The sequence below is a fragment of the Python bivittatus genome, unplaced genomic scaffold, assembly GCF_059951505.1.
Source record: "Python bivittatus isolate LINGU-HERP-01145 unplaced genomic scaffold, Pbiv_v1 ctg000510_np1212, whole genome shotgun sequence".
NCBI lineage: Eukaryota > Metazoa > Chordata > Lepidosauria > Squamata > Pythonidae > Python > Python bivittatus.
This window is the reverse complement of record NW_028277081.1, coordinates 2345969-2368136: the sequence shown is the minus strand read 5'-3', so window position 1 is coordinate 2368136 and position 22168 is coordinate 2345969. Positions and strand designations below refer to the sequence as shown.

At 55.8% G+C, this 22168-nt stretch overlaps 2 protein-coding genes and 1 long non-coding RNA gene across 3 annotated transcripts; 2 read left to right on the top strand and 1 right to left on the bottom strand.

The window, feature by feature from the left end:
- Positions 1-347: 347 nt before the first annotated feature.
- LOC103057257 (uncharacterized) lies at positions 348-10337 on the top strand. Its single transcript, XM_025163329.2, has 6 exons — positions 348-462; positions 779-885; positions 1611-1737; positions 8181-8441; positions 9087-9193; positions 10162-10337. The coding sequence occupies exons 1-6, from the start codon at positions 359-361 to the stop codon at positions 10335-10337; spliced, it is 882 nt and encodes a 293-aa protein (XP_025019097.2). The 5' UTR covers positions 348-358.
- Positions 9992-19358, bottom strand: OTUD3 (OTU deubiquitinase 3). Its single transcript, XM_007423107.4, has 8 exons — positions 19112-19358; positions 17310-17458; positions 16382-16494; positions 15295-15417; positions 14927-15058; positions 14314-14410; positions 13238-13407; positions 9992-12496 (listed from the first exon to the last, which is right to left on the bottom strand). The coding sequence occupies exons 1-8, from the start codon at positions 19306-19308 to the stop codon at positions 12320-12322; spliced, it is 1158 nt and encodes a 385-aa protein (XP_007423169.2). The 5' UTR covers positions 19309-19358; the 3' UTR covers positions 9992-12319.
- Positions 19350-21098, top strand: LOC148214831 (uncharacterized). The gene is made up of 3 exons (XR_015797391.1): positions 19350-19418; positions 20310-20519; positions 20654-21098. It is a non-coding gene; the product is annotated as an uncharacterized LOC148214831 (long non-coding RNA).
- Positions 21099-22168: the final 1070 nt, after the last annotated feature.

The following is a 22168-nucleotide window of genomic DNA, read 5'->3' as shown; positions in this document are numbered from 1 at the left end:
CAAGGCCCGGGCAGTGTGGGCGGGAATTCCTGGACTTGTAGTCCGAAGGGTCCGGAGATAGGGAGCGATCCCTCCGTGCATTCGCTTGGCACGACGTCGGTCCTCGGCTCCTTATACGACGTATAGGACATGAGCGATAAACTCAGTTTCAACACAGCCACGGTTTAAAGACTAAGACTAAGCCACGGAATCCGGGCTCGCACACCTTGCTGAGCCGTAAGACCGGGCCCGAGGAACCCGCAAGACCCACTTTTGGGTGCTTGAACTCGGACGTTCGCGACCCCCGAGATTTCACGCAGCTGCCCCGCCGTTTTCCAGAGTGACCGTGATCCGTGGAAACTCGCTGCAACTTCAGGGCATGATCACTGACGTGACCGGGAAGAAAGCCGTCCCGTCTTATTCCTCCTACGGGTGTTACTGCGGAGTAGGGGGCAAAGGGAGGCCCAAGGACGCAACCGACAGGTACGTGCGTGAACTCTTGCTGGCGCCGTGACGGGACGCACCTCGCCGCCTCCCGGAACCCGAGATCCGTCCCCAAAACGCCTGTCCGGCTCCCTGTCAAGCTGCGGGCCTCCAGATGTGCGGGGACTCGACTCCCAGAATTCCCTGGGCCAGGCGTCGGACTTCCGCCGGGCTGCGCTGAACTCCGGCCTTCCCGGGGGATTTCAGCCCTTTCCCAGAATGCTCTGGACTCTCCCCGTGGCTGCTCGCTGCGAAGCGCGGAACGGCAGCGGCCGAAAGAGACGCCCGGGGGTCACCCCCTCTGCTTGCTCCCCAGGTGCTGCCGGGCGCACGACTGCTGCTACGACCGGCTAGAGGCCCGGGGGTGCCGCCCCAGGACCACCACCTACAGCCACAGCTATGCCCGGGGGGACGTCCAGTGCGGTGAGTTGGCCGAGGCAGGCTGGACTCGTAAGCTGGACGTCCAGAGGCTGCGATGGCGCGCGCAGACATGGCTGTCCCCAGCCGGATCTGCCCGCCGGGCTGCTGAGCGAACCGCTTCCTGGTCGGTTCCAGCGGGCAGGGTTTGTGCACGGCGTAGAATTACGGGCAGGGTCCGCGCAGCCCCCGAAGCCACCCCCAGAAGTCAGGCAGGCCAAATCTAAGCAGGGTGGACGCAGCCCCTGGGTGGGATCCAAACGGGAGCCATTTCCAAAGCAGCGTGTCTCAAGCTCATCTCCGTTAAGGTGGGTGGACTTCCCCCATGCTGGCTGGGGGATTCTGGGAGTTGTAGTCCACCCGCCTTAAAGGAGGTGAGGTTGAGAAACCCTGCGCTCTGCTTGGGCTGCCAAGGTGTGGACGGTGGTGCCATCGAGTGGCCGCTCCGAGCAGGGCTCCGGGAATTCACCTTCTCGCACCTCGAAACAAGCCCCAAACTTTGCCTGCCGTTTTATCCCATTCCCACAGCCCCCCCTCCGGCACCCCCTTTCAGCCCCGTCCTCACATGTCTCCTCCTGCCCTCCCGAACAGGAGCCCCCTTCGTTCGCCCCCATCTTCAAACGACCGGAGACTGAGTTGCTGCCACCGGGGCCAGAGGGGGCGGTGGCGAGGCATGGCCGTGGGGGGCGTGGAGCCCGAACAGTCCTGCCCCCCGTGGCTCTGCCCTATAGCACGGGAACTGGGACCTGGAGACCGAGGCTCCCTCCCCGGTCGCCTCGGGCGCTGTCGGAGTCTGCAAAGCTCCGTCCCGATCCCAGTAAATCCCCTGGAGACCGGTTTGTTCCAGTCACGATCTCTGTATGGAGACACGCACACAGCGCTCCCTAAACTGCTGGAACTGACCTCCGCATGGCCAGAGGCTTCCCTCTTAACCGCCCGTCCTGCTGGTTTCCCGCTTGATCCCTTTTGCGCCCTTTCGCCAACCTCCTGGCCGTCTCATCTGACCTTGCTCGCACCTCAGAGCTTGATAATGGCCGTCTGGCTCTTGCTGTTCGTCCCGCGCTCCCCTCCCTTGCTTCACGGCAGGAACGAGCCAGCAATCTATGTAACCTAACATTCCTGCAAACTACCATCTCATTTAAAGCTATACTGAACAAACATTCGATAGATATATATTTCTAACAACTCTCCCCTTTGGCCTCTTGACGATTGATTGATTGATCGATTGTGAGGGTCCTGACAGGTGCTCACGCAAGATCCTGGGCCGATCCTTCCCTTGGGTCAGCCTACCTCGCTGCGTTGTTGTGGCGCAGCCCTAATTAGGGGAGGCCATCTTTTGCTGCGGTGCACCCGGCTCTCAAATGATCTTGCTTTGCCAAGCAGAGCTCAGCAGGCATTCGAGCAAATGCCCCCTTCCAGCACCCGGCTCACCTCTTGCAACGTCCCCCCCCGCCCCATGTGGAGCAAGAAGCACGGAAGGGGAGTTCTCCCCTGGGTTTCTGGGGTTGCGTCCCTACAACCAACCAACTTTGGTCTGCTGGGGGCTTTGTTGCGGGTCAGCTGATGAGTGGCGCGAAGCCCCGCGTCATCGACGGCCGAGCCTCCTCCCTTCCAGCCGCTCGGCCTGCCTTTCACTCTTGAGGGGCTGCGACACCCCAGAGCTGAAGGGGCGAGATTGGCGGGGTGGCTGGGGAGGGAACGGCCGCCCCAAAGAGGGCCCTTCCTCAGTCCCAAGCCTGGGCACCTTTTTGGGTTCTCTGAGAACCCAAAAGGACGGGCCACCTTTGGGGGTTTCCAGATCTTTTCCTCAGGCAGGACGTTATGAAAGGCAGGGGTGGGAAGAAGCAGGGGACGAACCCGGCTGCTTTAAGGCATGCCTCTCAAGACGAGGCCTGGCTCTTAAGCCCTCCTTTTACCCAGGCCTGGTCAACCCAGATGAACAGGAGGCCGCGTGGCTGGGCTCCCCAATGGCAGTTCCCTGAGCCCCGTGCACCGTCTTCAAGAGGTGCAGAGGCAGCGTCTGGGCCCCAGACCCTCCCCAGCCCTAACCCCAACCCAGGTCCCATCAGGGGAGGCGTCGCTGGCATCAGCGGGCTCCCCACCCTCGGGGCCGCGGGGGACGACCCGCGGCAACAGACCGCCCCTGCGTTAAATCTGGCTCCAGAGACCTCCGGCACCCGGACGGCCCAGAGGGGCTGGCGAGGGGCCTCCTTCCCACGGGGAGAAGAACCTCCCGGCCCTCCCTCTTCCTTGCACAATGCAGTGACAAAAATTTTCCACTCTCCGAGCAAAGTTACCGCACAGGTTATGAAAGATGCCCGGCGGGGCCGCTGGCCTTTCCCGCACGCCAAGCCACACATGAAGGCGGAGGAAGGCGAGGATTAGGTTTCTGCTTCAGGAAGCGGACAGAGGTGCCAGGAGAGGTTTTTTGAGGTGGCTCTCCAGTGGAGAAGCCGCTCGGGCCACCTGCCCCCTCCCCTCCCCTCCCGCCCCCTCTCCTGCCCATAAAATGGGCCAGGGGGCCACATCTGCAAGGGCAGAGAAGGACCTTGGAGGAAGGCACCAGAGTCCGAGCGCCGATCCAAGGCTGCCGGGTGTGAGTATCGGATCTCAGCCATTGTCCCCTGCAGGTTGACCCAAACTGCACACAAAAATGTGTAGCGTGGGGAAAAAGATGTTCTGGGGCAGTTTAAAGAAGGGGGGAAACCCTTCTCTACTGAGGAAAGAACGAGCCAAAAGTTTGCACTGAAAATTGAGAAACAGAAGCTGAAATTGCCCTCCTTTGCAGACCCAGATATGCCTATTTTTTAATCTGAGTCACACAACGGGAAGAGAGCAGTGCTCAGCTTTCCTTGCGGGAGGGAGAAACCGCAGCCATTCCACCAACTGAAGCAAGTTTTTACGCAGCTGGCGTAAATCTTTCCATTTTCCGAAGTTAACCGTGCCCTGGAGAGCACCTCCAGCGGCGGAAGGCCACTGAAAGTGGCTGGAAATCAGCCGCTGCAGTGATGCTGACGGCGCTCGGGCACGGGGAGTCCCGCAGCGCAGGCGGGGCGGCCAGAGACCCAAAGGGTGCCGCCGAGGCTCCCCTTCCTCCTCGCAGGGCTTCTGCCAAGGCAGGACGTGACTGCCTGGAGGTCGGCCACGGCAAACACGAGCCGGTTTCCGTAAGGCCGGGGTGGCGTCAGCTCCATGGCGCACCGAGTCTTCTTTGGGAGCAACAGGGAGAACGAACTCCGGCGTTGATGCCTCTCCACGACAAAGGCAGGAATCCACCTTAATGGGTGTCAAGTGTTTCGTCGCACCCAGTTTAAAACACCCACCCACACACAAAACAGCGACTTCTCAAGCATCAGGCTGGGGCTGGTTTGGATTTGAGTTTTGTTACTTTCCTCTACACGCCCCCCCCTTTTCTTTTCTTTCCCCTGGAGGAGAAGGAAAAAGGATCCTCTGGTGATCCGCACCTCTCCTCGGTTCAGGACTGTAACGGGGAGGTAAAATGACCCCTTGGGTGAAAATTGGTCTGTTTTGGAGCCAACCACCCCATGAGGTGACTCACTCGGGGGGGGGGACGGGAGGGGGCCGTGACCCACCTTGAGCAAAGAGGCACCCGTTTGTGCCGTCTGGGACGCGGGTCGGAATTATTTTCTATTTATTGCGTTTATTAAATTGAATATACCCACCCCCTCCGGGGGGCTTACAAAACGCAACCCTAGATTAAAGCGATGAGAAGCCTCAGCCAAACGAAACAAGGTAATCTGGACTAAAAACCACCTTCCAAACCAAGGGGGAAAAGGGAAGTCGGGACCCAGAGCTGGCTTCGCCCGCCAGGTTCTCGCTTGCAGAGGGCCAAATCGGCTCACTCACTCCCTCGCAAGCCAACCTCCTCCTTGACGAGGCGGTGGGTTTTTAATGCTTCCTTCGTGGGTGACCCGAGTCACCTCCGCTTCGCAAGCCCGCGAGAACTCTTGAGTGGTTTTGATTCCGGCTCTCCGTCTTTGGACAGTTCCCCATCTAGAAACGTCTAGGCCAGAGGTTTACACCCTACCCTGCGAGGCAGGTCTCTGCCGGGTTCCCCCCTCGGGGTCCCGGCCTCTCTCCATTCCCCATGGCAAGGAGGACTTCAACCAGGGGAAGATCTCTTGAAGACGTTCCCTTCCGCAAAGCCGGCTAAGGCTAAAGGCAAAGCGTGTTTCGCAGGGGCGGGAGGAAGACCCCGCCGGCCAGAGCCCAGGGAGGCGAGGGGTTGGTGCCCTTCCATGCGCCGGGAGCACAAGAAGGGCTGACTCATGGGGTGGTGAGACGTGCGTCAGAACCACCACTATGACACATCGCAGACCTCCCTTGCTGGAGGCTCCTTAGTTTATAGTACTGTGATTTTACAACTGTCCCTGGCCTTTTTATTGTTTTTATTCCATGCTTACACCATGCTTCATTAAAGGCACACAATAACCACATTCACGACTAATTGCCGCTGCTCCCACCGCCGCCGGCATAACACACACCGGGAGAGTTCTTTGGGTTTTGCTTCACATCGCTGCTTAAAACAGCTTTCGAGGGCGTGGAGATGCGATGCCTCCACGTGGGGCTCGTGATCTCGTTTCTGGCTCAGTTGGGGAGGCGGACGGCTTTTTGTGGTTTTCTTAAGGCAAAACATGTGAGTTAAGCGTGGCGGAGGAACTGGCCCCTCTTTTGCCCTTCTTTTTCACAGGCGGGCAGTGCCATCTTGAGGGCCCTGCAAAAAATGAAACTGGATCTAGAAGCGGCCCATCTTTGTAAAGCCCACAACCACCCCACGATCATTTTTTAAAAAGAACGTAAAGCACTCCGCGCTACGCTTCGTTACAGGGGCTCAATAAATACACGCACTACGAATTTCCGCACTACGGGCATATCAGAAGCCTTGAAGGTGAAGGGCAGCAAGGATGTGAGACAAACCAAGGGGCAAGTTCACGCTCAGTGGCTGCCAAGATTTTCATGCCCTTCAGCATGTGCCCGGAGAAGTCTGGTTTGATGACCTCAAGTGCTACTCAGCCTTTAGGTCAGACGTGGCCACTGGCTGGAGCAACGGGCGAGTTTTCCCAGTTCCACAAGATCTGGGTTTTGCTGTTGGCTTGAGAGTCATGATGATCCTCAGAAGGAAGGAACAAGCTGCTTCTCGCCGTGGCGCTCTTGCTTCTTCCTTTTAAGTATTGCAAACTCTCTCACCGTTGTTCCACTCTCTTTTCGGTGGGTGGGTTTGGACGCTGGATACTATCCAAGTCCCTAAAAGTATTTAGGTCTTTAGGCACTCTCTGCGATCAAGGGGAGGACTTAGGAAGCGGTGCTGGCCACTGAGAAGAAGGGAGGACCATTTCCACACTGGAGATCTCCGGCGTCTTATGGTGTCCTCCAACCATCATTGTGCCAAAAACACAACCGCGGTTGGGCAATGCTAGGAAGATGCTCGAAGACCTTAGTGGCAGAAATCGCCTGAAGTGTGAGGCAGCTGCTAATGCAGTTCTGGAGTACATCAGAAGAAACGTCGCGTCAGACACGCAGCGCCCTTATTTCCCTGTCCCCTGCGCCGGGGAGACCACACCCTGTGGGATCCTGGGCAGCCCATTTCCAGAGGAAGATTGCCAGGTTAATAGAGATTCAGAAGAAGGCAACAGAGATGATTCAGAGACTCGAGGAAATGATCTATGGACCATTTGGTTGGAGAAACGGGGGACATTGAAAGGGAATTAAAGAAGATTCAGGGAAACACGATGGCTGTGTTCAGGTACATAAAAGAACCCTACAGCCAAGATGGTCAGGACTAAAATAAGGAAGAATGTACTGACGGTAAGATCTGAACAACGGCGGAACAGGCTAGCTATGGAAGTTGTGGGTTCTCCATCTCTGAAGATTTTTTTTTAAAAAGGCTGGACGACCCCCCTCTCACGGAGCGTTTGATTGATTTTCCTGCCCGTTGGACAAGATGATCCTTGTGGTCCTCTCCAACCAGGTTTTGCTGGGCTGCGTAACATGCTAGTAAGCCTCACCATCGAACCACACCATGACCGCTGAACAGATTGCGCGGACTTTTGTCTTTGGGAATGGATCTTGGCATTCAGGACCAAGGACAGAGGCAGGTCATCTTGGGGTTCCTTCTAACTCCACGGTCCATGACACTCTACGTCCACCACAAACAGAATGGAAAAAGCTCGTCTTCTAGCGTGACCTTCTCTGGGATGTTGGCCTGGAGGCTTTCTGGTTTCAGTGTGCGTAAGTTTGCAGCCCTGGAGCTTCACTGAAGGCCTGGGGAGAAGGTGGGACTGGTTGACCATCTTGGCTTGAAACACACCCTTTGAAAACACTTTGGTCATACTCGTAAGCGGCGCTCGATGGGCTGTGCCTTCTTCCCTTCCTTTATTAGAGGCTGTCAGAACCCTTTCTGCTCCGACAGGAGGTTGAAGCTTTCTAGGCGTGACCACAAAGAAAACAGCTCTTGGTTGACTTGTGAGGCTCATGGCATTCGCGCCCTTCTCCTCCTTCCACACTGAGTGCAGAGCACCTCAAGCTGGTTTGGACCGCGTCTCTATCATCCTGTGAGTGTACAGGCACTGGCTTATCTGCTGGCCTACTGGGAACTGGAGTTAATCAACTGGGACGGGGGCTGGACTAGAAGACCTCCAAGTCCCTCCCAACCCAAGGACTCTGTGGTTCCGGGGCGCCCTGCCTGGCGTGCTGCCTCTTCCAGGAATCAAGACGACAAGATGGTGTGTCTGCTTGGCAGCGGCAGCCCTGTGCTTCTCCTCTGCGGTAGGTCCCTGCCTTAAGGATGGCAAAGAGGGAAGGGGCGAACAGCCCCCTGGAAGCAAAGGGCGAGGCAGGATCCAGTAGCTGCAAGGAAGGAATTGCTCTGTTTTCCAGAGCAACTGGTTGTGAACTAGGTTGGGGAATATTATTAGGGACAAACCCAAAGAACTTGGGGTTTGCAGAGTTGCACAGCTCAGCCTCGAGAGTGGCACAATCCTGTTCCAGTCAAACCGGCACTTTAAAGACCACAGTTATTTCAGGAATGCACGGGGAGGGGGGGGGAGGAAGTGTCCCGTCTGTGAAATGGCCCCAAATTTGTTGGGGCCAAAAATGTCAGAGAATTTTCTGGAAACACACTGCGCTCCAACTGCAGAGCAGTGGGATAAAAGGGAATTCCTGGGGTGAAATGGACAAGAGAGCAAATGCCCTAGCAGGCAGGCACAGGTTTCGAAAAGTTCTTGATGGGTCAGAAAAGCAAACCCAAAGCCAGAGAAAGGGACGTGAAATCCTCCATTCAGGAAAGAGAAAGCAGTGCCCAGGGAGGGGGTGGTGGTGACTTGCCTTATAAAGGGTGTCCTGGAAGTGCCCGGGATGGCAATCCGGGCGGGTATTGCTAAGATCTCGACCTTGCTTTCAGTCCTTGTCTTCGCAAGTGCCAATTTGATCCAGTTTGGGAAGATAATCCAACACTTAACAGGAAGGCCCCCGCTGATTTACAATGGGTACGGCTGCTACTGCGGACTAGGAGGCTCCAAGCAGCCGATGGACGCCACGGACTGGTAAGGGGGGCTCGGGGGTGTCCTGGGGGTCCAAGGCAAATGGGCGTGTTTGGGCCTGAAGAGCTTCTCCTGAGCCTCGTCCCAAGACAGGCCGGCCCACCGCAGAGCACCCTTTCTCAGGAGGCCGAGGGCAAGACCGCCCCCCTCCTACGTGCCAGGCAGCTGCCCTCTCCGCTCACCTCCTCGATCGCTTCTGGCCAGGTGGGCATCTTCTCGAACTGCGCTCCATCAGCTGGACTTCCACAGAGCGCGCCGGAGGCACGAGGGGTGGCGGGGAACAGACAGGCACGCAAGAGATGGGAATACAGAATGCACGGCAAGGGTTTCGTCTTGCGCCGCAGCGGGCTCGCTGGCCATCCAAGGGTTTAATGAAAGAATCTCCACCCCCCAACACAGAAAAACAGGCGAGGCAGCCCAGAAACCAGAAGACTCCTTAGAAGGTGACCTTGGATAAATGGTTACCTGCGGGAGCCACAAAGGAACCCAGTATCTATTCACTATCAGAGTGCTTTGTAAATATTGAGTTAGGCATTCCCCCAACCGCCACTGTCAGCCAGGAGCCACAACTGATACGCGGCCGTGTCTCAGCGGATCTGGATTCCAGCGTCCGAGGCGCACAATCGCCCCTCTGTCCTTCGCTTCCAGGTGCTGCCGGGCCCACGACTGCTGCTACCAGGCCGTGAAGCAGCGCCACTGCAAGCCCAAAACGGAGAAGTATTCGTACTCCGTCGAGAAGAGCACCGTCGTCTGTGGTATGTCAGAATGTAAACCGTGCTGGCGCAGGCTTGGCTTGCGCTCTGGGCAACAGGCGAACCCGGGCACCGTGGAACTGCACGGCGTTTCCTCACCCGAGCGCTGAAGGATCCCCAAAACCCCCCGTGAAAAGCCAGGCTGGGTGGGGGACGCTGGGGTTTGAAGTCCAGGTGGCTGCATCGGAGAACGGGGGTGGGCGGGTGGGAAGGGGCCACAGGACCACCTTTGCAACATGCAGAACGGTGCCCGCGTTCAAAAGTACTCCTAGGTGGCCCAGCATGAGGGGTGAGGCAGGGAGCCGGAATTCTGCAGTCAAAACAAACCCTGGAATAGCGCACCGTCTGACCCCAGGCCGCGCCTGGAGAAATCTTTAGCTCCAGCCAAGCCAGCAGAGGATTTTCACCAGGCCAGAGAAACGTGGATCAAAACCTGTGAAATAAGCCCAATTTGCATAATTTCAGCAAGGGGCAGACCACCCCTTTGGCTAGGCGCGGAGGAAACGCCGTTAAGCATCACCACTGTCCTGCTCAGCCTGGGCAACTTCTCTTCACAGGGAAAAGAGGCGCCGACAGTTTGCAAAAACCTTCGGGAGCCGTGTCAATGGGTGGAGCAGGCATTCCCCGCCCCCTCCCCAAAGGGAATCCCCGGAAGAAAAATGTTATATTCACCCCAAAGCAATGCAAACAGAACTACATTCTATGTTCGTTGCATCCTGTTTCCTAAAACCTTTTGAAATTAAGAGCATTTCCTCCCATAATTTCCTTTGGATTGGGCATTTCTGCAAGGGGGGGGCTCCTATTGTAGAGCTGCCTTCCCAAATTCAGGGGAGGGCATGGTCCAGAGGAGACGGGCTTCCCGTGCGCAGATCTGGGAGGGACACACTTGGGCGGGTGCAGAGCCAGTGCAAGACCCCCTTCCGCGCAGGGGAGACCCACACCACCTCTCCTCTTGGCTTTCTGCCCTCCAGGTGGGAAGACCGACTGCCAGAGGCAGACTTGCGAGTGTGACAAAGCCGCGGCCCTCTGCTTCCGCAGTGCCCCTTTTCACCGCAGACTCGTCAGCTACCCAAATGTCTTGTGCAGAGGCCGCACCCCGCCCTGCCAGGATCTCCACCAAAGCTGCACTCCTCCGTCCGCTTCCTGATTCCACCCCTTCTGATTTCGTGGTCCCAGCTGGCCACGGTGTTCCACCAAAATCGCCCCATCCCTGTATTCTCTGAGCCTCAGAACCGTGCCTTCCTGCGCAATAAAGGACGCTCTCCAAGCCTTCTCTTCTTTTTATAATGTCTGTATAGATATGTCCTTGTGGAGTTGCGTAGCCTCCGGGAGGCTGGGAACGCAAAGCACCGTCTGCCCCTTGCACAGGGGTGAGGAAAGCTCTTCGCCCTGGCCCTCTCCTCGACTGCCAGGGGACGAAGGGTGTTCCTCAGAGGAGAGCTGGCATAGCACAGGATTGGCCCTGGAGTGGCCAGCCAGATGCCCCCGAATCAGCACACGGATGCCCACGTCCCCCAGCCGAGGTACACTGTTCCTGAACATGGAAGGTCAGCCCCGGAAGGATAGCAACCAAGCCAGGGACAGAATTCTGGCCGGAATAGGTGGGGTTGGCCAGAGTTTTTTATAAGCTTTGCGCAAACTAACGCAGGCCATTTGCGCTCTGAGCAATCCTAACTCAGCGCCTGTCCTCCTCACCCCTAGCTGCCCATCTCCTCAAATTACCAAGTCAGGCAAATGGGGCCTGTTCTAGAAAACCTCAAATTAGTTTTGTCCTGAACCCACCCTGGGGCTCCAGGCTCCATCAGATGGTCTGACCTCCTGTAAAGGAACAGGGACCTGACCTGGGGGGTGACCCCGCCACGTCTTCAGTTAGGCTCCTCGGCCTCGCCAGAATGATTTTAAGGTCTCCTTTGAGGGTGCCAAGGGAGAAGAGGGGCAGGGGGAGGACAGCCATAGAAATGGCTTAAATAAATCAACCAATCCTCTTCACATCCCATTCCCCAACTTGGCACCCTCCAGATGTGCTATGAGGGGGACCTCCAGGGTTCCTAGCCAGGAGGGGCCCTGATACATTTCTGCAGCTCAACCCACCCGCAAAGAGCACCTATTTTCCATACGTGCTTTTTTCCCACAGCAATCAGTTAAATCTGTTTTTGGGGTAGCGCACCCCAAGGATGCTGACTTCTTCCAAACTCGTCAGAGAATGAGGCATTTTCACCCAGAGTCGTCCCACACCAGCCCAAACTTGCCTTTCTAACCCATCAGTGAAGGCATGTGAGATCCAAATGGGCACTTCATGATGCCTCCCATTTACGCATGTTTTTAAACAGCTGTTTTTTGGAAAAAGTCAGAGATAAGAAATGTAAAAAAGTTTCTTCGGAGGAAAGATGGGTTTTTAAGGGAAAATTGCAACCTGGGGTTTCTTCAACACCGTCAAAACTACATATCGAACATAAAGACGAAGCCTGAGATCCTGCGGGAGCTTTGCAGAAAAGCTGTCCACGGTTTGAGATCCTCACGGTACAGAAAAGTCCCTTCTGCCTCTCTTGGGCGGGGGGCGGGGGGCAGGGGGCCTGTATCTCTGAAAAAAACCCCTCCCCCAAACATTACTTCTTCCCCCAAACAGGTTTCCCGAAGTCCCCGCATTGCTCTGCCAAGCCAGCCTTCCCCAAGAGACCCCCCTCGTGCAAAGTCTTATCCACCTCCACCCACCAACCGAGAGAACTGAGGCAAATCAGAAGGTCCCGTTTCCCAGCTGGTCCAGGGCTGCCCCTCTGCCCTCCACCCGTCCCCACCAGCCCCCTTAAGCTTCAAGGCAAGAGCCACCCCAGTCTTGTGTTTAGCCCCACGGCAAGTGAGGAAAAGATGCAGCCGTCCCCCAAAGAGCAACTATCCGGCCAGCGATCCTCCCTAGGTTGATGGAAGAAAGGAACCTGGCAGGAATGAGAGGAGGGGGGTTCGAGCAGCCCCGAAACAAGGGACGGGGAAGGCCCCCACTGGCCCTCCTTCCTGGGCTTCCCAGAGGGCCAACTGCTCATCCTGCCTCCGCTGGCACCCATAAGGTGCGTTGGGGCTCGCCCCATCCTCCCTTCTCAAGGAGGCAACCGCCGTCCAGAAGTGAGCGCAAAGTCAGATGCTGAGGGCCGCAAAGGTCTTCACCAGGGTGACCGGGGAGTCAGACTCTGTCGCGATTTTGTTATTGTCCGAGGGGCCGCCCTGGCTGGCCAGGACTCTCTGCCGGTGCCTGTCCTCCTGGCGCCGCTTCTTCTCCAACCGTTGCAGCTCCTTCCTCTGCTTGTTGGAGGCCTGCCGGAGGAGAGGGTGGTAATGCGGGGGAAGCGGATGGGGGGACCCAGAGCAGCGTCCGCCCCGGGCCTGGCGCCTCCCAGAGGTGCCAGACTACAGCTCCCATCATCTGAAGCTAGCTTTTGGGGAGCAGATGCACAGCAGCTCCTCCCAGAGACCTGGGGATCACGTGCTGGGATGTCGGGAGTGGCCCCTGGGGGAAGGCTGGGACAAAGCACGTGGCTCACCGCACACGGTGCCTGCCTGTCTCTGACAGGGTTTGTGTTTTAAGAGGGATGACGCAGCGGCTCTTCTCCGTGTGAATCGGCGTGCCAAAAAGATACAAGGAAGGCCTTGTCACGGAAGACGGGCGGATGACGCCTCAGCAACTGGGGGCGTCAGCAGGATGGGACGGGGATGAAACAACAGACGAGCAAGCCACAGCGCGGACTCGTGCCAGAAGCAGCAGGCGGGGGCGAAGGGGGAAGGCGAACAGACGGCAAAGGCCCCCAGATGCGGAGGAGGGGAGAGGGGAGCCTCTGAGGCCTGCCCAGAGGGGCAAAACGCCAAAGCAACCGCCCTGGGCGGCAGGAGGGGCGGAAGAAGCCGACCTCAGCAGGATGCTTTCAGAGGGAGCAAAGCCTTGCGGAGGAGAAACGAGAAGAAAACCGAAGACAGGGAGCCGAGATGCTGCGGCATCTGGGCCCAGGGCTGGGGCTGGCGACGAAGAGGGCGGGAGCTCCGTTCCCCACTTTTAGGTACCTTTGGAGCCGGCTTTCTGCCCAGGCGGTTTCTTTCCACGGGACTCCCCCGGGGCTTATTATTGTTCTCTATTTCCTGGCGACCGAAGACCCTGGCTCCGCTTCCGTTCTCGTCCCATGGGGCCGGCCTGGGCTGCGGCTTCGGCCTGTTGGCCACGGCTTCCTCCGCATCTAGGGAAAGAAGGGCCAGTCCTCAGCCACCCGCGCCTGCTCCCAGCCTTGCCTCTGGGCACCGGCCGTCCAACGAGCCCACGCGGGAGGCGGGAAGGAGCAGGCTGGAGGCCAGGGAAGCTGGCAGCCCCGCGATGGGGGACCGGGGAGCCCGACGTTTCAGCGCATTTGCAGAAGCATCTGAAATTGAGGCAGAGGTGCCTGACGCCGTGTCCTGAATCAGCCGGGGAATCTGGCTGCGAAAAGAGCTGCCTTTGAACAGAATCGCCAAGCCAAGCCGCGCGTTTAGCCTGCCTCCTCCCTCGCCCCGTTCCAGGGGGAACATTTCTACTCTTAAGAGTCGTGTTGGCAGAGAACGGTGGCATTTTTGTCCTTGTGTGTGAAATGTATGCTTTTGCCATGAGCGTGTTTTTCTTTGGCTCTTCTTGGGGTCAGCTTAGTGGGAGCTTTTCTGGAGGAAGCGCTGGCCAAAAAATTAACAAATCCTTACGTTTGGATTAAGGACGCTAAAATAAATTGTGCGGAAGATGCTGCAAAGCCTTCCTTCTCACTGACTCGTGCCCCATTGAAAACACACACAGACACACGCACGTGTTCTTCAGCTGAACTGATGTTGCTTGCTTCTGGTGTCAGTAAGAATACTTTGCAACTTTGCCCACAGGCGTAAGTCTTTGTAACAGAGCTTTCCCTGATCAATTACTCTGCCTGTACAAAAGTTTTCCTGGGTAGAGTACCTCAGCTCAAATGTTCAAAATCTCTCGATTCCTCCTCCTGGATTTATGAATGTACACCCTCAAGCTGTTTTTCCTCCTTCTTTCTCTACCACATTACATTTATTATTCTTATCTCTGCTGCCGAGGTGGAAGGAAGGAAGGAAGGAAGGACGGACGGATGGACGGTACTTACGGAGCTTTTCCAACTCTTTCATCTGAAAAACGGCAAAGATGGTTGACTCGATGTTGTAATCCTCTGATTCAAGGACCTGGGCAATTAAATCAGCGTCCTGAGAAGGGAAATAAAACAGATGTGTTGAATAGATTTTGGGTGTCTGTGTTGGCATGGCAAACCTCCAGCCCCCCTGCTCTTCCAGTAATCTCTGCAACCTCCCTAGAGGGGAGGCTTGCCTTAATCTGCTCCCCACTCCCCATTTCCCCAAATCCTTCAAGGCAACCAAGGAAGAGGGAAATGGGCCCCGGTGGGCTGCACGCAGTCTCGAGCTTCGTCTCCCTCCGAGGCAAACGTGCTGGGACTGTGAAGCCCAGAATCCCAGCCAGCAGAGGGAGCCAGGCTGGGGAAGAACGGGCCGGGGCGCTTCTGATCGCATAAAGAGCCTCAGCAGAGGGTGGTTGTGCAACCGTGGCATCTGTTGGACCAGGAGCACGAAGGCCCAGCTTCTGCCTCAGCCAGGGAACAGCACGGGGGGTCTTTGGGCTGGTCTTCTCGACCACAGACCAAACAGAAGCATTTGATGGGGAGGGTGGGGGTGCAACTCCCAAGCAGCGGGACGGAAAAGCCTCACCAAGCATCCGGTGGCGTTGCGAACTTTCTGGACGGCGTCCTCAACTTCATCTGGTGTCTGCTCTTCGGGCTGCTGCCTCTCCCCCTTCACCTGGAGGGCCTCTTTGTTCCTCGTTTCATTCTGGCACAACATCTGGGCAAGACAAAGGGGTGTGTGCGGGGGGGGGACTCAGAGACGAGCTCCACTGGCTTGGGTGAGGGAGGCTGCCAAGAAGAGCATCCTGGTTTCCCTTCCTCTCCCTGGAAGGGAAGCTCACGGCGCCACCCCGTCTTTGGGGAGAAGCACGAACCCACCCGTGGTTTATGGCTCGGCCCAAGGCACGTCTGCAGGGGCTTTTGGCAACCCCGAAGGCCACAAGCCGAACCAACCTCTGTCTGCAGCCAAGCGGGAGCCGCTGAGTTATCGCTGAGCTTTCGGATGCTGTCGTAGTGCTCGCCATACCGATACGCAATGTGCAGCTCTCGGGCGTTGCTCTTGTCCGTTCCGTGGATCTGAGGAAGGGAGAGGAGGCTTGAGAAGGACCCAGAACTATGAGAGCGCCGAGCACTGAGGAGGAGCTGGGCATCAGCCGAGGCCCCTTGAGTCATCGGTAACCAACGTCTACCCAAAACTCAAGTTTAAGGAGGTCTCTCCTTCCCAAGAGCCGCAGCGGAGTGCAAAAACGGACTCTATCGATATGCTGCCATTCACGAGCTGACAGGCCGTAAGGAAGGGTTTCAAGCCAGCCAAACCAAAATTCAAAATAAAACGGCGAAACCAATTCATGCAACCCTGATGAGGAAATGGAAAATCAACAGAGAACAGTAGCAGTAACTGGAAGGTAAAAAGTTGCCCAAAGCACATTAAAGAGAGGGGAGAGAGGGAGGAAGTTAGTTTGCAAATTGCCAGAAGGGGAAGAATAAATAGTCCACGGATGGCCCTTTTCAGGGTCAGGAAACGTCAGCTCCCAAAGGAGCCTTCTTTCACACAGAGGCCAAGCTGGCTCCCAGATGGGATATACGTTGAGATTTGGGGGGCATCTCCAGAGAGGCCGTAAGAGGGGCAAACAACACATCCATGCCATTAGAACAGCAATGCAGAATCTTGGCCCTGTTTGGCCTGGGAACTGGGTCCCAGGGGCCCCACTCCAACAAGGAAGCAGGGCTAGGATGCTGATGTGGATACGACCAGCTCAAAACCAACTGGATTTAATTCAGTTTAAGTTCAGACAATGCCTCCCACACATTTAACATTTTCTTCTCTCTGTCCCGTTAAATGCGATCGCCTGAGAGCAACTTCCAAAGGTTCCCACATCTCTTAAGAGGACTCCAGCCCCCTGCTCGCCTCCGAGCCTTCCCTGAACTGGGAGGGGTCTCCTGCAGGGAGCCACAAGACAGGCCTGCGCTGAGGGCAAACCGGTCACTCCTCGGCGGGCAGGCGCCCCCTTCTCACTCATTTCTTGATTGGGAGATTCACCTGCCAGAGGGGGGCATTGAGCTGGTGAATGATGATGTTCACTTGGTTGTTCCTCGCAAAAGCCACAATGGCGTCGTTGCCAACAAAAGTCCCGGGCTGGGCCAAATTGGCAACTGGAAAAGATAAAAAGAAAGGAAAAGGGACATTCAAGGTTGAGAGTACAAACACGGGAAAAAGTGCCCCACGGGGGAAAAATGGCCCCTGGAACAACCCAGCCACCGGGAGAAGAGAGAAGCCCCCCTTAAGGCCCCCCAACTCCTCAAGAGTTCTCTGGAAATAAAGCTAAGGGGGATCCTGAGGATTCAGACCCTGCGCGTGACGGGAACAAAACCCGGATCGTGCCGGCAGCGTCCTTTTCAGCTCTGCAGGCCAGAGGAGGAAAAAGTATGTTTTGATAAACTAAGGGCTCTCCTGGGCTGATTGCTTTGGAGACCCCTCCTTCTGCACTGCTCAATTAAGCCATTATTGCTACTTCAACCACAGTTATAACTGAAAGTGTTAAAGGAACCCAGAGGTTGCAGAAAAGGCCAAAATGGCCCTGAGAGAAAGCCTTCCTCTGCCCCGGCTTAGTCATTAAAGTGCTGACAATGTAAAAACAAAACTAAAGAAAAAACCCCTTTACTGACAATACGATAACCCTTTATGGGCATATTAAATCATATTAACATTCAATCCTGCTTAACACAAAGACTGCAGATGAACTATGCGGGACAGACTTGCACAAGGTGACTGACGGTTCAAAAACCACCACCAAAATTTCAGTCTTACAGCTCTTGCACAGCAAGAAGGAGTTTCAGGCCTGCTGAGCAGCGGATCCCTCGCTGGTCAGTTCTGGGCAAGGAGAGCTTCTGAGCCCCCTCAGACCCAGGGCAACCCGGGCGTCACTTGCGGGCACCCGCAGGCCCACGCTGGCGTCGGGGGAACTCACTGTGCTTCTCGAAAGGGACGTCGTCCTCCACGAAAGGCTCAAAGTCCCCCCGCTGTTTGATCATGTAAGCAACGGTTTCCTGTCGGTATTTGAGGTGGTTCCGCGAGTGCCCCTCGAGCTGGTCCCCGAGAGCCCTGAACAAGCAGTTCCTGGGAGAAAAAAAAAGCAGGGAAATTGGAAAACGGGCCCAAAAGGGCAATAAGGATGGATTAGACTCAGCCTGGCCCAACCGTGGCACCGACGGACCTCATCTCTTCAAAGGCTTTCTCGGCTCAAGCACGCTTGCTTTTATTTTATTAAATTTATGGGCTGCCCAATGCCCAACGACTCTGGGCGGCTCTCAAGTAAAAACGTGAGAATCGCAGAACTCTGTTTTCTCTGCCCTGTTGCCGCAAGAGCCCCGCTTCCTTTTTAACTGAACCTGGGAAAAACACAATCCAAATCGCCACATTTCAGTTCTTCCAGGGGTTTCGTGAGGGTCAGAGTTATGAAAGAGCGAAACCACCAGCCTGGGAGTTGGGAGAACTCCCTCGGTGGAGGACCTGAGAAGGCGGCATCGTCAGGGATGGCGAACACGCTAAGGCTCTTTGCAGCTCGCCCTGTGAAAACGCAATGGGACGAACCGACGCCTCCCTTCACCCCGCACGTACGGGAGCCCGGCCGGACTCCGCGCTTTCGGACGTGAGGCTTTAATCCTCAACGTGGAATGCCGTTAAAGGGGAGCGCCTCCGGGTAGCTCTCCCGCACAGACCACGGCTTACAGCAGTGCTCCCCAAACCTGGGGAAATGACCCCAAATGGGGTAAAAGCGGTTCTTTGGGTAACAACACATGAACCCACAACCCATCACAGCAGGGACATTTAAACTGGCGTAAGTAGCAGGGCCTTTCTGATAAGCAGTTTTGGGTAATGGAGTTTGGGAAGCGCTGGGTGGGTTCACACCACGCCTCAGCCGAGGTTTTTATCTTAGTGGTCGAGACGAGGATGCTCCCGTGCGCTCGTGCCTCTGCCCATGTGGGGATGGCTCCGTAGAGTCCTTGGGCCATGCGGGGCTCCCTTTACAGGGGGGCCAGGAGGACCCTCCGGAAGACCTTTCCGGGCAGAGAAAACACCTGTTCGTCGCCCCCCCTCCAAGAGAGCCAGGATCTCCTCCGGGTTGCCCAGCTTTACGCCTGTCCGTGCTGCTCCTTTTACTTGCGGTTGAGGAGCCCGGCTCGTTGACGTGCTGAGTAAGTAAGTTTTTATGTTACTTTATTTTATTATTTTACGTTACTTTATTCTAACGTTATTGTACTTTCATATTCTTATTTCTCGTCCTATATCTCGTGTTTATGCCTATCTTGATGTGTACCTGTATTTACATTCACTCACTTTTCAGGCTTCCTGTCGTGTTTTCTGCCATGTGGCAGCAGCGAAGGCGCTGGACTGGATCAGCCCTCTTCGCCTTCCCCCCAAATAGGAGGGCTGACGTCCCGAAGAGGGGCTAAAACCGGGTCCAAGCCATAAGCACAACGGGGAGGACAAGGCTCTAGTCCTCAGCGAGGGCGGGCCAGCACAGAGTCGGTGGGAGGAGGCTACAAAAGGGGGCGTGGCCTAAACTCGAAGGGAAACCCACGTTCGCCCTCGCTGGTGACTCTGGGACACACCCCACCTCGCAGGGTTGTTGTGCGGGGCTACAGGAGGGAAGCCCCCCGCCCTCAACCAGGCAGGTCGCCAGCAATGAGGCCGAAAGCGCGCCACGTGGCCGCCGCCCACCCCGCCCCTGTGGACGGGGCCTGCAGGGAGGGGCGTGGCTTGGCTCACCCGTCGCCCGGCACCTCGCGCAGGCGCAGTCCGAGCCCTCGCAGCTGCTCGGCCAGGCCGCCGCCGTCGTCTTCCCCTTCGGCCTGGGCCCGGTTCCGCCTCTCGCGGGCCAGCGCCCTCCGCGCCGCCCGCTCGTCTCGCTTCCGCTCCGCCTCCGCCTTCCCGGGCCGCGCCCGCGCCGCCTGCTTGCGGGACATCGCCGCCGCCGCCCCAGTCGGTGCGGCCCTCGCGACTGCGCCTGCGCCGCCCTGCGACGGAAGTGGCGGTCGGGGCGGAAGTGGGGGCATAGAGAGGAGGCGCCAGAGCGGTAGGATCAGGCGGGAAGGGAAGTGGGAGCCCACGTGGAGGGGGACGGGAGTCGCACCTGCTTTGATGCTCTCGTGTTTATTCTCAGAAACAAGGGTATAATTAAGGTTTTCTCCCTTTTTTTTTTCTTTACTGGAAATCCACGCACAGACCCACCAGAGTACTTTTGCACAAGATTAGCAGTTGATTTATTGTTCTGACCACAGGTCATCACCAATATTAACAGTTCACCATGATTTCTTTTTTCAGCCACTGCCACTATGCTAAAGCCAAACAGATCGGAGGGTGGGTTAGGACAGCATTTCTCAACCATGGCAACTTGAAGAGGTGTGGACTCCAGTTCCCAGAATTCCCCAGCCAGCATGGCTGGCTGGGGAATTCTGGGAGCTGGAGTCCACACCTCTTCAAGTTGCCATGGTTGAGGAACACTGGGTTAAGTGATGCCAGACACCCACTTGACTCTTATTAAGCCAGAATGGAATTGGCTGGTTTGTAGTCTGGTGTCTTGGAGGACCCCCTTCCATCGTGGTTCTTCAGCACATTTTATTTATTTGTTTGTTTGCTCAATTTATGTACCATCTCACTTTTACATAACTCCAGGCGGCGTCCGATAAAACAAATAAAAACACGGAACACATAATCTAAAACAAAAATAAAAACACATAGCAGCCGGGGACGATCTAATCCGTCCTCCATGCAACCAGGAGACGGGCTCATGCAACCAGGCTCGAGCCCGGGGCCAGGTTTTCAAGGCCTTAGGAAAGGCCAACGGGGACAACCGTTTTGTCTGGGAAATTTAAACGGCTGCCCACCGGACGTGTGAACTCTGGGCGGCTAAGGGCAAATAGCAAAGCCTCCATAAATCCGACAGGAAATAGCACTTTCATTGTAGCCGCCTTTAAGGGCTTTTCTTCACGGAGAACCACATTGAGCTTTCCACGGTAGAAGTATAAAATCAATTCCACGTGAATAAAGGAATCCGAAGTGGAGGACGAGGCATGAACCAAGCTGCAAGCTCTCGCGCCGTTGTGTAACATGAGCCGACCTGAAATCGGATCAGCCTCGGTGTCTTCGGATCACGTCTCTGCCCTTCTTCACCCCGGTAGGTTGCCCAACCTCATAAATCGCCCGTTGCTAAGGGGAATATTATGCTGTTCCCAAAGTGGGAGGAACGGGCGCTCAATTCATTTATCATCCTGACCTCTGCCCATTATTTATGGCCTTGTTTTTTATTAGCCCTCCGAGGACACAAAGCGTTTGCCTGCACCTGTTCCTTTCCGGGGAAGTTGCCCTCCTAACGCCACAGAGGATGGAGGGTTCGCAGCAGCTGAATTAAAGCAGTTTCAGGAGGAACGCGGCTGTTCCTCTGCCACCAGCCTCTCCAGGTCTCTCCTCTCAGATCCGCAGCCTGGTCCTCTCCAGAGCAACTTTCTGCTATAGGCTGTAGGTGCGCTTTATCTTTGAAGAGTTCTCGGGAACTCCAGTTGGTCCCCGTTGCAGCTTCTAGGAGCCCGCTTTCTTTCCAAGCAGAATTCAAGCTGCTGCTGTTAACCCCGGGAGGTTAACCACTGCCCATATGAAAAGGGGGCAGATCAGAAACAAATGAAAAAAATTGGGTGTGAACATCCAAGGGACTTTGTTTTGCAGATTTCTCCTTCCAAGGTTGGAGAGAGGACTTTGATCCCGGAGGGGAAACTGGGACATCAGGAACCCCTCCCATCCCTGTCTGAGCCCATCAGGAGCCCCCCCCCCCCACTCTGGAAATGGTTCTGCAAGACATCCTGGGCTTGGACCAATGTCCAAGTTGTCCCCAACCAGCAAATAAGACCCTCTATTTTTATGGACTTAACTAGGTCTGGCCTAATTCAGCCTGACTGCCCTTGTCTATCAAGTCTCTTAGATCAGCCTAGGGTTGAGCCTCTGCGTCTTCATTGTTTTCTCCAATTCTTCAGCGCAGCCTCTTCCACCCCATTTTTCTTGAAGAGAATGTGCATCTCAATGCAATCTTTTAATGATGATTTGCATACCTACTTGTTTTAGTTTCCAGGAGAAACAACCCATTTCAGTGGCTGGGCACACACCTCGTATGAGCCAAAAGCAGACCCCGTGAGGGCTTTTCAGGATGCGTGAATACCCTCCATCTTCATGGTGACATCCTTGGGCATCCTTGAACAGGTGGATCTTTGGAGATATCTGAAGCCCCTTCCCCTCCACAGCTCAGCTCTTCCCCTAGAGCTTTCCTGTTTGAAATAAAACTCCCACTGTGAATCAACCCAATGATCAACATACCTCAGCAGGCTGTAGATTTTCAAGTGTGACACACACTTTTGGGTCAAATCTGCATTTAGGTAGGTCCTGCTTCTAATCTTTTTTTAAACGTCTGTTGAAAAGATAAGCTGCATGCTGTACTAATGCTTAAATCATGCACTCAAGAGTAGCTATCAGACCAACTTCTAATCTGGCCTGACGGTGGACCTCTAAGAACTCAACATCTGTTTTCTACCACCATATAAGCCAAGCTCAAAGCTGGCTTGGCATACAAAACACATCCTCTACTTTGACCTTGGCCTTCCAGCTCGCGTACCTGCACAGATCTTTGGATGACTGCAGTGAAATCCCTCGGGGTTGAGATCAACCGCAGCATCATTGCCAACACGAAGAAAACTTGGAAGGAAATGAAGTTCTGAGCGAGATGATTATTTGCCGGTCCTGAATTCAGATACGTCCCCAACTCCCTTACGCATCCCTGCT

Excerpts from the sequence above, each read along its gene's own strand:
- LOC103057257 (XM_025163329.2), top strand. The coding sequence starts at position 359 with ATGATCACTGACGTGACCGGGAAGAAAGCCGTCCCGTCTTATTCCTCC. Across the intron at positions 8,442-9,086 it reads CCGATGGACGCCACGGACTG|GTGCTGCCGGGCCCACGACT; the intron begins GTAAGGGGGGCT and ends CTTCGCTTCCAG. Across the intron at positions 9,194-10,161 it reads GAAGAGCACCGTCGTCTGTG|GTGGGAAGACCGACTGCCAG; the intron begins GTATGTCAGAAT and ends TCTGCCCTCCAG.
- OTUD3 (XM_007423107.4), bottom strand. The coding sequence starts at position 19,308 with ATGTCCCGCAAGCAGGCGGCGCGGGCGCGGCCCGGGAAGGCGGAGGCG. Across the intron at positions 14,411-14,926 it reads GCAACGCCACCGGATGCTTG|GACGCTGATTTAATTGCCCA; the intron begins GTGAGGCTTTTC and ends TTCCCTTCTCAG. Across the intron at positions 12,497-13,237 it reads GCAGAAAGCCGGCTCCAAAG|GCCTCCAACAAGCAGAGGAA; the intron begins GTACCTAAAAGT and ends CTCCTCCGGCAG.